Source organism: Glandiceps talaboti, chromosome 14 (assembly GCF_964340395.1).
Source record: "Glandiceps talaboti chromosome 14, keGlaTala1.1, whole genome shotgun sequence".
NCBI lineage: Eukaryota > Metazoa > Hemichordata > Enteropneusta > Spengelidae > Glandiceps > Glandiceps talaboti.
In genome coordinates this window covers 5670034-5685133 of record NC_135562.1, presented here as the reverse complement: position 1 = coordinate 5685133, position 15100 = coordinate 5670034, and the positions used below count along the sequence as shown (strand labels likewise).

Sequence of the window (15100 nt, the reverse complement as noted above, 5' to 3'; positions counted from 1 at the left end):
AGACTGAGTTTCATTCTTCACGTAGAATGCTCAATCAGTGTATATATATATATATATATATATATATATATATATATATATATATATATATATATATATATATATATATATATATATATATATATAAGTGTGTACATGTGTGATATGTGCAAATGTGTAAATACACTATCCCTACATACACATATACATTTAGATGTACATATACATACATACATACATACATACATACATACATACATACATACATACATACATACATACATACATACATACATACATACATACATATGTATATGAAATGATTAGAATTTATAAAAATAGAGATTTAGTGTTACTAAAGTCTCAAACTATTGTTATACTTTCTGCCAATAGTATATCTTTTGGAAAACTAAGCGTTGTTGTAATTGCCAGTCAAATATGGCTTTCTGTAGATCGACCAAAATCACAAATAAACAACTTAAAACAGAAATGACAAAACTTTGAACATTAATTGAGCGCAGTCGTACAATATAAGTAACCCATTGCCATTTTTCTGCAGGACCAGAGGAACTGGAGTGGACTTGCTGTGCTCAGAGGGGTTAAATATATTTAGAATATTGGGCTTTACTTGATGTAACTGTTCCTCCTTTTTTTCGAATACAGATAAATTCTAAGATAAAAATTGAACAAACAAATGAACGAAAACAATCATCATCATCATCATCATCACCATCATCATCATCATCATCATCATCATCATCATCATCATCATCATCATCATCATCATCATCATCGTCATCGTCGGCGTCGTCACCACCACCACCACCACCACCACCACCGCCACCACATTCATCATCATCATCATCATCATCATCATCATCATCATCACCACCACCACCACCACCACCACCACCAACAACAACAACAACAACAACAACAACAACAACAACAACCATTAAAAACAAAAAATTCGTGTTAAGAAATCGTTTTATCTAACGGTAGCTAATGGCTAACCTATAGTTAAATCCCCCAAAAAAGCATCTGTTTGTTTCAGTATCCATCATATTGATCGTTAACACAACTATCATAAATGAAACAAACATTAATTTCACCTGGTTAAGTGGAACAAGATTACAACTCTCATAATGACAGGATTAACACTGAGTCTATAGATACCATGCGTCAGTAAACATTCTCAGAGTTCACTACAACTGTTGGATCAATTAAGTACTACTCAATACCTAACAAACAATGGATTGAGATCTACACCCTATAATTAAATCATTAGCAGTTTTAATTAACTGTATTACACAGTTCTATGTGAACACAATCTGAAATAATGCCTTTTTTTAAATCTGGTTAAAAACCTAAATAGTGTGATGTTGGTAAGGATTTTTTTTTTCATTTTGAAACAAAATGGTTAACTGTAATTTTCAAATTTTAATCTAACCTTGGTGTTTCACTAATGAGACAGGACGGGGTTTTTTTAAACACAGAGAGATGCTTCAAATGCAAATTTTTTAAATGCAGAAACAAATACACAGGTGCCGGTAGAAGTAGACAAGTTAGTATGTTGAATAACAGTTGGAAAGTAAACAGTTGAAGCCATTAAAATCTTCAAGTCCAATTTTTCAGAAGCCTGCTGCACTGTTAGAGAATAGCTTTACCACTCTCAATGTAATTGGGTAAAGGGTCCTGTTGTGTGTGTTGCGTCTCTGTTATTTTTAGTCTAGAGTTGAATTGTGTCTATCTTTTTGTCTTTACCAAGCACATCCTGTCAGTTGAGTGAAACACCGAGGCAACCTCTCTTCTCCTGTGAGATTGGACAGACTGTCATTCATATTACCGTACGCATAAATTAACACGTTATAAAGCTAGTGTAAAAAATGAAAGTGAAAACCTAACACCTTCTACTATTACTATGTCATCGCAACTACACTTATTATTATTTAAATGTGTGACATATAGCATAATCAAAAATATTTTGTAAACGTTTAGAAATTTTGAAAATAGTTTGAGACGTTTCAATGACTCTTTTAATTGCCAGCCAAATTATGTCATTTTATTTGAGGAAAATGAGTCATGGCGATGCGTTCTACTTTCACTGAAACGTGCCTGTCATTTTGTAAGTAATATCTGGGCAGTTAATATCAAAGTTGATTTACAGTCAATCAAATATTTGATTTGTTCCTGGACTTGTGTAATGTATGAGTCACTCGTGACGTCAGGAACTTAAAAAGCAAACTTGGACTATTTATTTTGAAAGACAATAGCACAGGTTAGGTATGAATCAACATTTTCCTACGGGATGGTAACGTCTTTGAGCAATGCGATCTTTAAATTGACTTTCATCAGAGTCAGGATTAAGTTCTTTGGAGACTTACTCTAGAAACGTCGGCTACGTTTGACTTACTTAGTTGGACCAACTCGGAGGACATTTATCTCAACAAAATTTCTATCCATTGCAAGGTGTCAAGACACCCAAACAAATAAAAAAACGAACAGATTTCGAATGTTTTAAAAATTATTGGGGACATAGAACAAATATGACTTTTTTGTTATTTTCATACTTAAAGGGATTGAATTTTTGAAATCGAGGACCACAATGGAAATAAGTATTAATTGCTTTGTTGTGTTATCCTCGGCAATACTTTTAAATGTTTGTTTTTACTATATTTTATTGCCAAATAATTTCAAATCTAATCAAGGGATAATTTTTAATTCCTGGTCAGTGTCTCGACAATTCCAACGTGTATCACGCCAACATCGTGTTTTCACAAATACTGTCCCCAAATGAAACTATTTTCAAAAATACAATGACAGATTTCTTTCCTGTATATTCATAATACCATAGTCCAACATAAGGACATAAAAAAAATCGGTAATACTCTGTAAATAGGCAGTTCCATAGGCACTATATGAGCTCTGTGAGTTACACGTGTCAAAGTCATCTAGAATAATGAGCGCCGTCTTAATCCGACCCCTTTTTATATGCAAAGTAGAACTTCTTTAAATATTGAATAGTTTATTATACATTCTAAAACATGTTGAATAATCTCGAGAAGCTGTGAGCTCTATATCATAGGTACATACATGAATAATTTAATCCATGCGTTAACTTATGGCAACAGTCTAGATTTGCTCACAAGTGTCCGCGGTTTCTTTTTTTTTCAATCTATATTTGAATAACATATTTATCTACACAAGTGTGTTCGAATTCTTTCATATGGAATAATGACCTGAGAGACTGATTGTGAAACAGTGGGATGAACACATATATCCTGGGGCCGTTGGGAGACTACTAGAAACTAGGACAACGTATTTCAAAAACTTGAAGAAATGGAGAACCGAAATTGAAAATAAATTTAATGATGCCCCAAAAGACAGACAATATTTAAAAAATATTTTTATTTTCATTCATTTTTTTTTCATCCATGCAAACAAAATTAGTGAAGAACCCGGAGACAAAGAACAGGGAAAAGCGAGTATTATTACAGGTAAAATGTAACTTAACATTTAATATACACCCTCAGACAAATTACATGAAATAAGCGAAAACTAGACGTCTGTACAAAACTCAACTCAAATGGTTTCCAAAAGTTCTGACTCGCTTTCGCCCTGTTAACAGAGCACCATCAGTCCAGTAAAAGAATTTAGTTCAGAAAGTTATACGTACATTTTACTTATATAACGCATATCTAACATTACACGTAAAGACCACACTACATGTTATCAAATTGATGTAGGGTGATTATTTATTTGGAGATTGAGTTTCCACGGTTTGATGAGTTACATAATAAGTTTACTTTCTATTGATTACATATTTCAAGACTACGCAATGACGTCATCAAATCACTGTGGAAACCGTAGACATTGTTTTAATATTGTGTTCTAGTTTGTTTGTATTCTTGTTACAATGAATGTTATACCTAAAGACCTGAATACCGTAAGGACAATTTAATCCGTCCGATCCCACGACAGTATATCAATAGGAATAACACGAATCGATTCATAATGTATGTTACAAAGCTGTAACTTGGTCTTTCTATGGTTACATGATGCAAATATGTTTGTGTCATGGGGAAAAAAACCTTTGGATATTCTTTCGTTCGGGTCTCGTCTATCTTGCTAGTTATACAGATAATTTTCGATGAAGGATCCAGTTCGGTTAATCATTAAAATCCATAGGTTTGGAAAAGAAATTTACTGACAACAGAGGGTAGAACAAGAGAGAGGGCGAGGGAGAGAGAGAGAGAGAGAGAGAGAGAGAGAGAGAGAGAGAGAGAGAGAGAGAGAGAGAGAGAGAGAGAGAGAGAGAGAGAGCCTGAGAGAGAGAGAGAGAGAGAGAGGGAGGGAGGGAGGGAGGGAGGGAGGGGAGAGAGAGAGAGAGAGAGAGAGAGAGAGAGAGAGAGAGAGAGAGAGAGAGAGAGAGAGAGAGAGAGAGAGAGAGAGAGAGAGAGAGAGAGAGAGAGAGAGAGAGAGAGAGAGAGAGAGAGTGGGGCGGCGCCGGCTAAGGTAGACACACTTTTACAGACGAAGCAGATGACAGACAAGATGATACAGTACAGTGAACTGACGTCAGACTATTATACCCGTCAGTATACCACGCTCAAAGAACACAAACGCATATATACGCATTTCCTACCGATAATACAAAAATATAAACCTAGTACGACTGACATTTATGCATCGTGGCCAAACAGAGATGTCCTTTATTTCTCTTCTCAATCCACAAACGTCACCCCTCTCTGTTATTATAAAGGTCGATTCATACCGTTTAACATTCCTTTATCGGTCAGGGAGCTCTAGGTACGTAAATTATCTTTAATTAATCCTGAATCGTGGAGATTAGTAAACTACGGTTGCTAAATATCAATAAATACTGACAAGTTCGATAAACAGTGCGTCAGGATCGATACACAAGTAGAAGGAAACTTAATCCGCACACGATTTGACCTTTGACATCACACAGCTTGGTTTTCCAGTATAGTAGGATCGGAATGTGATACTATGTGACGTCTTGTGAGTTGACAAACACAGGTGCCTAGATCTTTAATTTTGAAACTTGAAGTGTGTTAAAGCTTCTCGTTGGGTTTTACAACTCTACTGCGTTGTCTTACTGTATAATACGTTAGAGCGGTCTAAGAGTGTAACTTTAATGACTCGTTGAGGACACCGTGTCTTACATGAGAGGGGCTTTCTGATGTACATGTGCACTATTCAGTGAAACATGGTTTATCATTTACTCAGTAGGTAGTGCTTGAATCAAATCCTCACATCGAGGTTTAATAATATGATGACGTAATTGATTCACGTAAACAAAATGTCTTCCAATACTGTACTTCAAGTTATTGAGAGAAACCCCAGACTGCATCTATAAAATGTACGTGATTACTCTGCTGATGACGTAATAAATTGATGACGTATAAAATGTTGTTTTAATAGATGCAGGTGTCTTTTTTATGATTAACGGATACTAGCAACTGGTACAGTAAATGTCAAAGCATAAGTATGTCACAGATAAAAACAAACAAACTCAAATAGTCATCAAATTACACTGTGACATAAAGTCTGTCATCATCTCATAGATGGATATTACAGCTTGGAGAAATATTATACTAGTAAGACTTCAAACATGGTTTAAAATGGACATTTGTCGACAATATTAAAGACATTTTAATCATATTTGGGTTTTTTATTGTTTAGACATAGTGTATAACTGTATGAATTGCTGGTTTTGAGCCTTACCCCTGCACTGCGTTCCTTAGGCAAGGTGTGAACCAGTTTGTGCGCCAATCAACCCAGCTGACTGGGGACTAAGTAGGACCGAAGATACTTTGTGAAGGATTTCATCCTAGGTATGAGTTTAAGGTGGCAGCAAGCAGAGATTATATGCTCACAGGAAGCCGAGAAAGTATGAATGTCAGTTGTGCGATTATCGGTCTGTGCCAGGGGTTATTATTGTGCAGTGCATCGCATGCGCACACTTTGGGGAAGCGTTGCGTGAAATCATGTCATTATTGTTTACCGAAGTATCAACCATAAAACGAAGACTTTTGAACAGACGCAAAGTTTCCAAAAATAAACCCGCAAATCAAAATTCCCAGTTCGTTTCAGATTCACGATAATATTGTTCTTACAAGTAACTTAAGATCATCTACACTATGATCAAATTGAATTATGCCATATCTAATAAAACATTCTACGACAAACAAATCAATTATGTTAAAGGTATGGCTTGAACTAATTACAAGAACAGCAAATGTCCCTTCAACACAATCATGTATACTTTAAGTAAAGGATGGGCGTGGGAAATCAGTTGTTAGTTTATTGATGTATCCTGGTACTTTCACTTAACTGTATAGTTTGTTGTTGTACTCAATGAATTGTATGTTTACCTAACTCATTACAAATTAAGCTATGAACGAAGCCCTCCAGTGTTAAACATTCCTACACGGACATAACTTTAAGGTTACAACATGGGATTATTGAATGCAACGAGAATTGACAGCATAAAGTATAGAATGTCACCAATGCAATAACCATTCAAAGTGTTAGCAACAGTTGGTTGATTTTTTAACAACCACAAATATTTTTATTTATCTCAAAGACGATTGTTGTTTTAAAAAATATGTATTTCGACATCGTACAGATGTTACTCGTGTCAGTCAAAAGGAAATATAGCATCTCAGATACGGAATATTAGAAAGTACACTGTTTATTATTAAAATCATTCTGTAACTGTGCCCGTGAGGTCAGGCGATTATATTGTGAAACCTGTTTTTTAACAAGTTTCCAAAACCCCGCTGAGGTGCGAAACTAGTCGAAGATTCCAGTGGTTTTTGAGCTCAATTACAATGTAAGCTTACTAACAAACTGTTTTCGAAATTAGTTACGAATAGACTTTTGAAGTTCGCCATACATCCACGTAACGGTGTCAAAGCAAGAGTAGTACATTTTGACCAGATTTTGGCGGGCAATGTCAGATGAAATATTTATAGGATTGTCAAGGTTGTGTCGGTCATTATCATGACCACAAATTCTTTGTTTAAAGATAACGAGAATTGTTTATATTGATTGTAAAAGAATTAAAAACATTCTCAGAGTGATCAAATTCATGTGGATACAAGAAGATCCTAAATGGTATTGCTGATAGTAAACGAAATATACGCGAAAAATTATTACCGCAGTAAACCTCAGTAAAGATTGTTTGCAGTTTAAGGGTCTTTTAAACCCAAATTTTTAGATATATTTACAGACTAGAAACCTATGTCTGAAACGTATCCAAAATTAAGTTGGGTGTGCACAAAATTTACAAAGAAAGGAAAAATTTTGATCCATATAATTTTGGCGGGAATGTCTCATACTACTATTAAGGAGGTGAAATGTCATGACCAGCTATGATTGAAACGTGCAAGCTGGCGTTTACAAACATCTTGTGGTGCTACATTTACACTGCCTCAAGTACGGCCAGTAATAACAGACAGTAAATTAATGGGAATATAATCGCTGATAAAGTGTCACGTCGCCTCTACTCTAGTGTCCTGGTGTGTCTTGGCCTGTAGTTTTCACACGTTTCCCTTGCTCTAATTTAACCGTATGCATGGTTACTATCTATAGGGACTGAGAACGGGAAGTATAAAAATTCCCTGTCACTATCACATCTCATGTTGTAACATAGGATGACACGATCGGTCATGTGTACTGCCTGTCATCTCATTATCAATCATATATATTCGTACGAAGTAGTTGAACACTTTATGACGTGTATAATCCTGTATCTGATCTCAATGGGACATATCAAACACGACAATCAGACAATATCGTGATTTAAAGCTTGAAGAAGGGAAACAAAAACAGGACATTTAAACCTCAAACATTGCAAAGATTAGATACATCAGATTTTTTTTGAATTTGTGTTCTAAAATAAAAATAACTGGGCTAAGCTAAAAGTTTACGGCGGTTATCGGCCGAGAAGTTGTTAACAAAATTTCTTGTGGTTTAAATTTTTTTTGTATCGTTTACCAGTGTATCTGTTAGGGGTCCGATAAATGTGGCAAAAAGACGAGTTGTGCAGTGTATGTTTTGAACAAGCCAGAATCGGTATTTAATTTGTTAAAGAAGAATGGCCTTTTTTGTGTCCCTCACATGTGTTAACGATTTTTCTTTTCCACTTTCTGTCAATCATCTGAAATTAAATAAGTTTGTCAGCGCATGTTTATTAAACTAATTTGAATGTCACGTGACAATTCTCTATATTAACCTGAAATATTCAAAAATATGTTAATTCATGATATTTTCCAAGTAATTTTAGAGTTCAAGTTCCACACTTCTGTGTCATCACCTTTTCATTACATCTCAGTTGTTGTGTATAGTATCCCATTGCCTATGCACCTGTTCTCTAACGTTTGACGAAGAATGATGGTTGAAAAGAAAAATCTCCCATACTGTCAGAGCTCTGCATAATGTGTTACTGTATGTTACGCTTGGTTCGATATTAATCAAACCAAGTCAGGCCAGAGGTCAGGTTTGATGGTTGCATATTACATGGGTTAGTTTGAATGAACATACAAACGTACTTTGCTTTCAATCAGTCTTTACTTCGAGGTTGTTCTTGTCTTATTATGGTCCCATCTACTACATATGTGTTGTCACACGTTTGATGCCATTCCAGTATATTCATGTATCTGTACCACTTAGGGAGGGGTAGAGTAATTTCACCACTCTCAGTCACAAAAATACAACCTATTAAAGAGACCAAAATATCCTAATGGAAGGCTCTAACCTTTCAGGCCAGGTAATTTTCTGGATGATTACTCCATGACTGTCTACTATGCCTGGATCACAAGTGCCAATTAATGGACATTGAATGGTTAGGAACTATACTTTGAAACGGGACATTCCGTCCTGACAACTGCAAGTGGGTGAAATTAGCTCATTAAGACGAACGGAGATGAGGTCTATTAAATGCGAAAACTCCAACTCTGCCTAGAGAAGTCTATTTGACAAACGATAAAAAACACACATTAAGACAAACCCGACTGTGTACTGTGACAATTACCATTGCGGTAGTCACTCCGAAAGAATACTTTGTTAATTAACTATTAATTACCGTGACTCTAAGTGTATAATTAAAACCGGCGACAAAGACCGATAATTATGTGTACTTTATAATCCGTTAATTATATGGCGATCTGTGACGTCATAGAGCGTGAATCAACTCAATGTATGACCCAAATGGGTCAAAGGTTACGACTGGATGAAAAGATTAAAGAAGTGAACAGACTGCATAGCTAGTATAGAACCCGTGAAGAGAACAATGCGTAGTTCCAGCCGTAAGCCGTCTTTGCGTTGACAATATATTGGTCTAACAACGCGTAAGCGGTGAATATAATACAACACACTACAAAAGTGGAAGGTGTCTGCCCACGCCTGTGCTTTACGCAGAAGAACACATCTACTGGTCCGAGCGACCACATTAATAGAAACTGTGAAGGAAACGTTTTAAAACTATGGGTTGCATAGAGTCTTGCAACGAAGAAGAAGACAGCATTCCAGGTAAGTTACACTGCCAGTCGTCCGTGATACTGTCAGAGATCGTCTTCCAAACACAACTTGAACTGAGCAGTGCAACATTTCAACTTCAGGTTGATACATGTTAGATACATTGGATGTCGTCTGCCAGGCTTTTGATGGTGGCTGAATGCGCTGAAAATTAATGAAATGTAGCAAACATTTTCGATCATCTGTTATCCGTTATCAAATTTCCCCCAAGTAGTTTCAGATGTCGATTCGTTTCAACCATTCGTGTTGATCGTTGTATTTAGGGTCGTCAACATGGGTTACTATGGTATACTTCTCTGTGACAAATAACAACGGTAGTTCCGAACAAACGTGGCATCAAGGAGTCATCATGGTTGAATTCTGTGAAATTTGATATTGTGCGAATTAGAATTTGTAGGGATACATAAGTCTGTCTCTTCAACGAATGCACTCATAGTGACAAATTCATCGTGGACTTCTTGAGCAAATAGTTTACACTCCTTCAATATAATCTATATAGCATTTGGTATTAGCTAAGGAGTCAATAAACTTGAGATAGTTACGATCTTAGGTTACATTTAGCAAATCGTACTTTACAACAATATTTACGATTGAACAGATAATGAAAATACTTTTCAACTTGAAAACGTCCTCTTCTTGCATGTTACGAGTTTAACGAAGGTCGGTTTATCCATTAAAAGAAAGCCATACCCCAGGCTATAAATATAACCCATAGAATTTGTACCAAGATCGTAAACCAAAGAACTACGATGTTTTTGTAGTCAAACTGAAGTAACTATTATAATTGACAGCGCCACTAAAAGCATTTTTTTCTGAAAGTGCACAATGCGTATACATAGCACCCATATGTATAGACTTTGCGTGAATGGATTCACAGAGATCGTCGGTGTCGTCTAAAGAGGATGTGTACTCATCAATCTATTTAGAGACGGTCACTATTCGAAGTGAGCTTCATTAAAATGACAAACACCAAATTTGTCAATTTGCATTCCATGTTTAACACCGGCGTTATAGGAAATTAATCGTCACACCCCTGAACTTATTTCACGGACCGGGGAACTCTTCGTGGTCGGGTTTACGTTTGAAATACAACCCTCACACAAAGTGTATGACATAGTACCTCAGTGAATCACCAAACGTAATTCCTCAATCGTAACATTCCTTCTAATCACGTGACTTCTAAAATGCACCGCAGCTAAAGGTTAACCGTTTACACGTTTATGTGCCGACCAAGTGATATTTCACTTGTGGTTGTTTGTTCGATTAAAACAGACGACAATTGTTTCATCATTCGTCAACTTTATAGCGAGCGTAGATATTACATTGTTTTGTAAATTAAGCGATACAGATTAAGGCCGTACATTTTTTCTGATACCCCGCTGTCACTGAAATAATATCTGAAGTCATATCAAATCGAAAAATATACAGCTTATTTCCTCATAAAGGTCAAGTAGCGTATGATAGTGACGATAACCGAAGGATTACCAGTCAATTAAATCTTACATTTAGGACTTCAATTTCTTACAAAAATGTACAGACGGCATTAATCGGATTATTTCATCAATCAATGTCTTTAGTAATACACTTGTGTTTGGCAACGGATTGGACGGTTGTCATTCTGTCTGCACTGGTCCCCATGTTTCTGATGTATATGTACGTAATTTGCATGGTGTGTGTGTGTGTGTGTGTGTGTGTGTGTGTGTGTGTGTGTGTGTGTGTGTGGAGGTCAGCCTTGTGTGTGTGTGTGTATGTATGTATGTATGTATGTATGTATGTATGTATGTATGTATGTATGTACATATTATGTATGTATGTACGTGTGTATGTGTGTGTGTATGTATGTATGTATGTATGTATGTATTATGTATGTATGTATGTATGTATGTATGTATGTATGTATGTATGTATGTGTGTGTGTGTGTGTGTGTGTGTGTAGGTTTATCATACAGTATGACTTTGCATTGTATGTTAGACAAATGTTAATGGTTTATTATCATAAAGATATTCACTTCTCACTAATTTAATGTGCTGCAGCGTTCATTGTCGATGATAGTATCAGTTACTTGATGTACTGTTTTGTTTGTCTGCAAACGTTTGACATCATTAACAACAATTACTGCACAGACTAGCCACCGGGTGTTATCATTTAGATGACACACACACTCCTCTGTCAAGTCTGTAGGCTTACGTCTCTTCGTTGGCGATTCATTAGGCACTCTCATGTGTTTGAATTGGTCGACAAAGTGTTAATATCAGGTGACATTAGATGTCATTTCTGTACTGTGTACATTTCTTAATTGAGTTGCATAAGCTGAAATGTACACGGGCAAAATTAAATAAATCTCTAATTTGTCGGGATTATTAATTTTATAAAATGATAAAATGATTTATTGAAAATGTAATAACATTTGCGAAGATTTACAACAGTACGCCACTTCCAGTTTGTGTATTCGTCTATCACTTCCCCACGACCCAGTATCCTGAAATGAACAATACTAATATTGCTTTCTTCTGATTTTCACAATCCAGCGAAAGAGAAATCAACTGAATGTACCTTTAGAAAGTCGTACCATGCTTCATAAATTCTCACGTATATATATATATATATATATATATATATATATATATATATATATATATATATATATATATATATATATATATTGCCTCGCCAGAACGATATAGTTGTGTGTAACAAACTATTGAAAATTGAGGAAACGAACCAAAGAAATCGTGACGTCATTGAAGTAGCATCATGTTATAACCAGCTTACTCTAATCTAACTAGCATCATATTATAACCAGCATACTCTGATCTAACTAGCATCATGTTATCGCTAGTATACTCTAAACTAACTAATATCATGTTATAATCAGCATACTCTAATCTAATTACTATCACATGCCAATCATAAATAGCGTCTTGACTACTTCCACCGGAACGGAAAGAAATGCATTGTGCAAATTGTGAAAGTATTTGAAAGACGTGAAAGGATGGCAACGTGATGATGATGTGGGCCATGGTCGTAGTTCTCTTTAGCTTTTCTATGGTACAGACAAACTTACATGATATTTAAATAAACATATATGAGTTACACAACAACAATACAGAGGGAGCGATGGCGGAAGGGGAGGGGGGGAGAAGGTGAAGTTTGGATGCATGGATGGATGGAGTGTGTAACCGTGAAGCTTTAACAGGCAACTTTGTCTATTTTCATATAATAAAACTTGTACATAACTTTGTTTGTCCGTTCAAGAGTTCTTTGGTAGGATGCTATAGTTTTGTGAACCGATGACAAATAAGTTGAACGGCGATTAATCGGAACCGGTACTTGAATACGATTTCTGGATAGCATAAATAAATAGGGACGTGGTTTGTATTAGATAGATATACTTATCAGATTCCAAATGTATTTTGTTTCCTCAGAACTCACTCCGAAGGAATCGGCAGAAATAATGGGAGCATTCCGGATGATAGACAAAGACAATAGTGGCTATATCACGTATGATGAATTGCAGGAAGCAATGAAAAATTGTGGCAAGGATTACTCGGAAGAAAAAGTGGCGCGAATGATGAGGGTGGCTGACAAGAACCATGATGGACGAATAAACTATGCCGAATATGTCACAATGCTGAAGGGCTACTGAGAAACACAGCCTGGGTCGTTTCTACGCTGCACTTTATTCTTTTTCTGAAATCTCTGAGACGGAGGTCATGTAATTTATTTCCTATTACCATGGTTACATGGTTCCATGTTTAGATTACTCATGACATATGTGTGTATAAATTCGTGATTGAGTGCTTCATGTACATGTCCTACTAAAGTTATTTTTGTCATTAATAATGCACTTTCATAAATCTGCCTGTTTCGGGCAAAGCTTTGTCGGTAAATCTCGTAGTTTTGAAACACAAAACTAGTGGATAATATTGCTAAGGTCAGCAACACGGCGACGATTTTTCAGGATTGAATTTACGTTGCTATTGGGGACCACGTGTACGGTTAAGAGGTGAAGCTGAAGATTCGAGTATCGTTCTGTGGCACCTGAAGGGAGTATTATAGCATTTAAAAACTTAATTTTCGATTTTGAATACATCGTCAGATGGCAGACGTTTTAAATAATCATGACGTCCGGCTCAAATTAAGTACTGCTCTAAATGTTCGATCAATTTCTCGGATACGATTCGAATAACGATGCTCTTTCGGATATAACAGACAAATCGGAAGTGAAATGATACGGCGTGCTGTCGAGCTGAATGCAGGGAATTAGTTTGCCACGATTACCCATCTGCTGAGAATACTGAAGAGTTTAATGACATCGAAGGTGTGACCTGTCTGTGGGCAGATTAATAACTACCATACAGCACAGATGGAGTGTATTTTACACCGCAGTGTGATTCCCAGATTGGAAAATACTATTACAACGTGAGTCAGATAAAAGATTACGGAATCTACGAATAACATTTGCAATCAAACTTAAAAATAGAAACATCATACCAGGGCACATACACTTTTATTATCGCTACACGGGGTTGCCATAAATACCCACACTTTATTCATATCAAATGGGTGACTCATCAATATTACGGTCACCTAGGGAAACCACACACACTTTGAAGACTCCCTTCTGAACACAAAGGGACAATGACAGGTCACCCAGCTGATCAGAATAGGCTTCTGCATTCTGATATTGCTAACTGTCAGGCGGATTAAGTTGACAAATAGTCACAAGTAACACGTCTCGTCAGTGGCCCTATCACCCCATCACGATATTTGTGGACATTGTGTTGACCCCATCTGACCTTGTGATTTCTGTAGTATCACAGTGTTTTCGACGAAAATTGGATATAACTGAACGAATAGAGCAAGAAGTGATGTGATGCACTAAACAGATTACAGAGCAAAAACAGGACAATTATGATTTTGACGTAAAATGTTCAGAACTGAAAAGTTAAACACCGTATATTTTTAAGGAGGATACTATTAATTTGTTGCATATAGTTTTCACAAATATGCGGAAGAAACAAGGAGTAGGGGTGTGTGCATTAGGAATCCTTGTCTTTTGTGGCATCCAAATTCCTGAACGGGAATCTGTAATGATTTGCGTTTAATAGAAGCTCAGTTAATGACGCCTTTGGAATATGATTGCTAAACCATCTTTACAATACTATGCCAAAGATCAAGCAATGTGACTCTTTTTTCCTAAGTTTCTGGACGCCCTCTGGAGCCTATTTTCATATGAGATATTTCTAAAACTTTTAGAAATAATTCTATAATTTTTTTTAATCCAGTGGAAAGAAATAATTTATTGTTTCCATGGAGATATAATCCCATTTGGCACTTTGCGGCCATTTTGTAAAATCCGGATTATATCTCCGAGATTATATTATATATTGTATGACCAAGAAATTCTTTGCTTCCTCTGGCTATAATCGCTTAACACAATGTCCTTGAATTGAAGGGGTGCACAATACGTTCTAAAATGTATCACTAGCCTGTCTTTAGCTATGTGTAGTATTTGTGTTACATGGAGACAAGTCGTTGTAGTAGGCCATCCTG

At 36.1% G+C, this 15100-nt stretch overlaps 1 protein-coding gene across 1 annotated transcript; it reads left to right on the top strand.

The window, feature by feature from the left end:
• The first annotated feature begins 9284 nt into the window (after positions 1 to 9284).
• On the top strand, positions 9285 to 13317 carry LOC144445432 (calmodulin, striated muscle-like). Its single transcript, XM_078134975.1, has 2 exons — positions 9285 to 9537; positions 12970 to 13317. Exons 1-2 carry the CDS (start codon positions 9492 to 9494, stop codon positions 13188 to 13190), a joined length of 267 nt encoding a protein of 88 aa, XP_077991101.1. The 5' UTR covers positions 9285 to 9491; the 3' UTR covers positions 13191 to 13317.
• Positions 13318 to 15100: the final 1783 nt, after the last annotated feature.

Coding starts and splice junctions, on each gene's coding strand:
- LOC144445432 (XM_078134975.1), top strand. CDS start 9,492: ATGGGTTGCATAGAGTCTTGCAACGAAGAAGAAGACAGCATTCCAG. Junction 9,538..12,969: donor AGAAGAAGACAGCATTCCAG/GTAAGTTACACT, acceptor TTGTTTCCTCAG/AACTCACTCCGAAGGAATCG.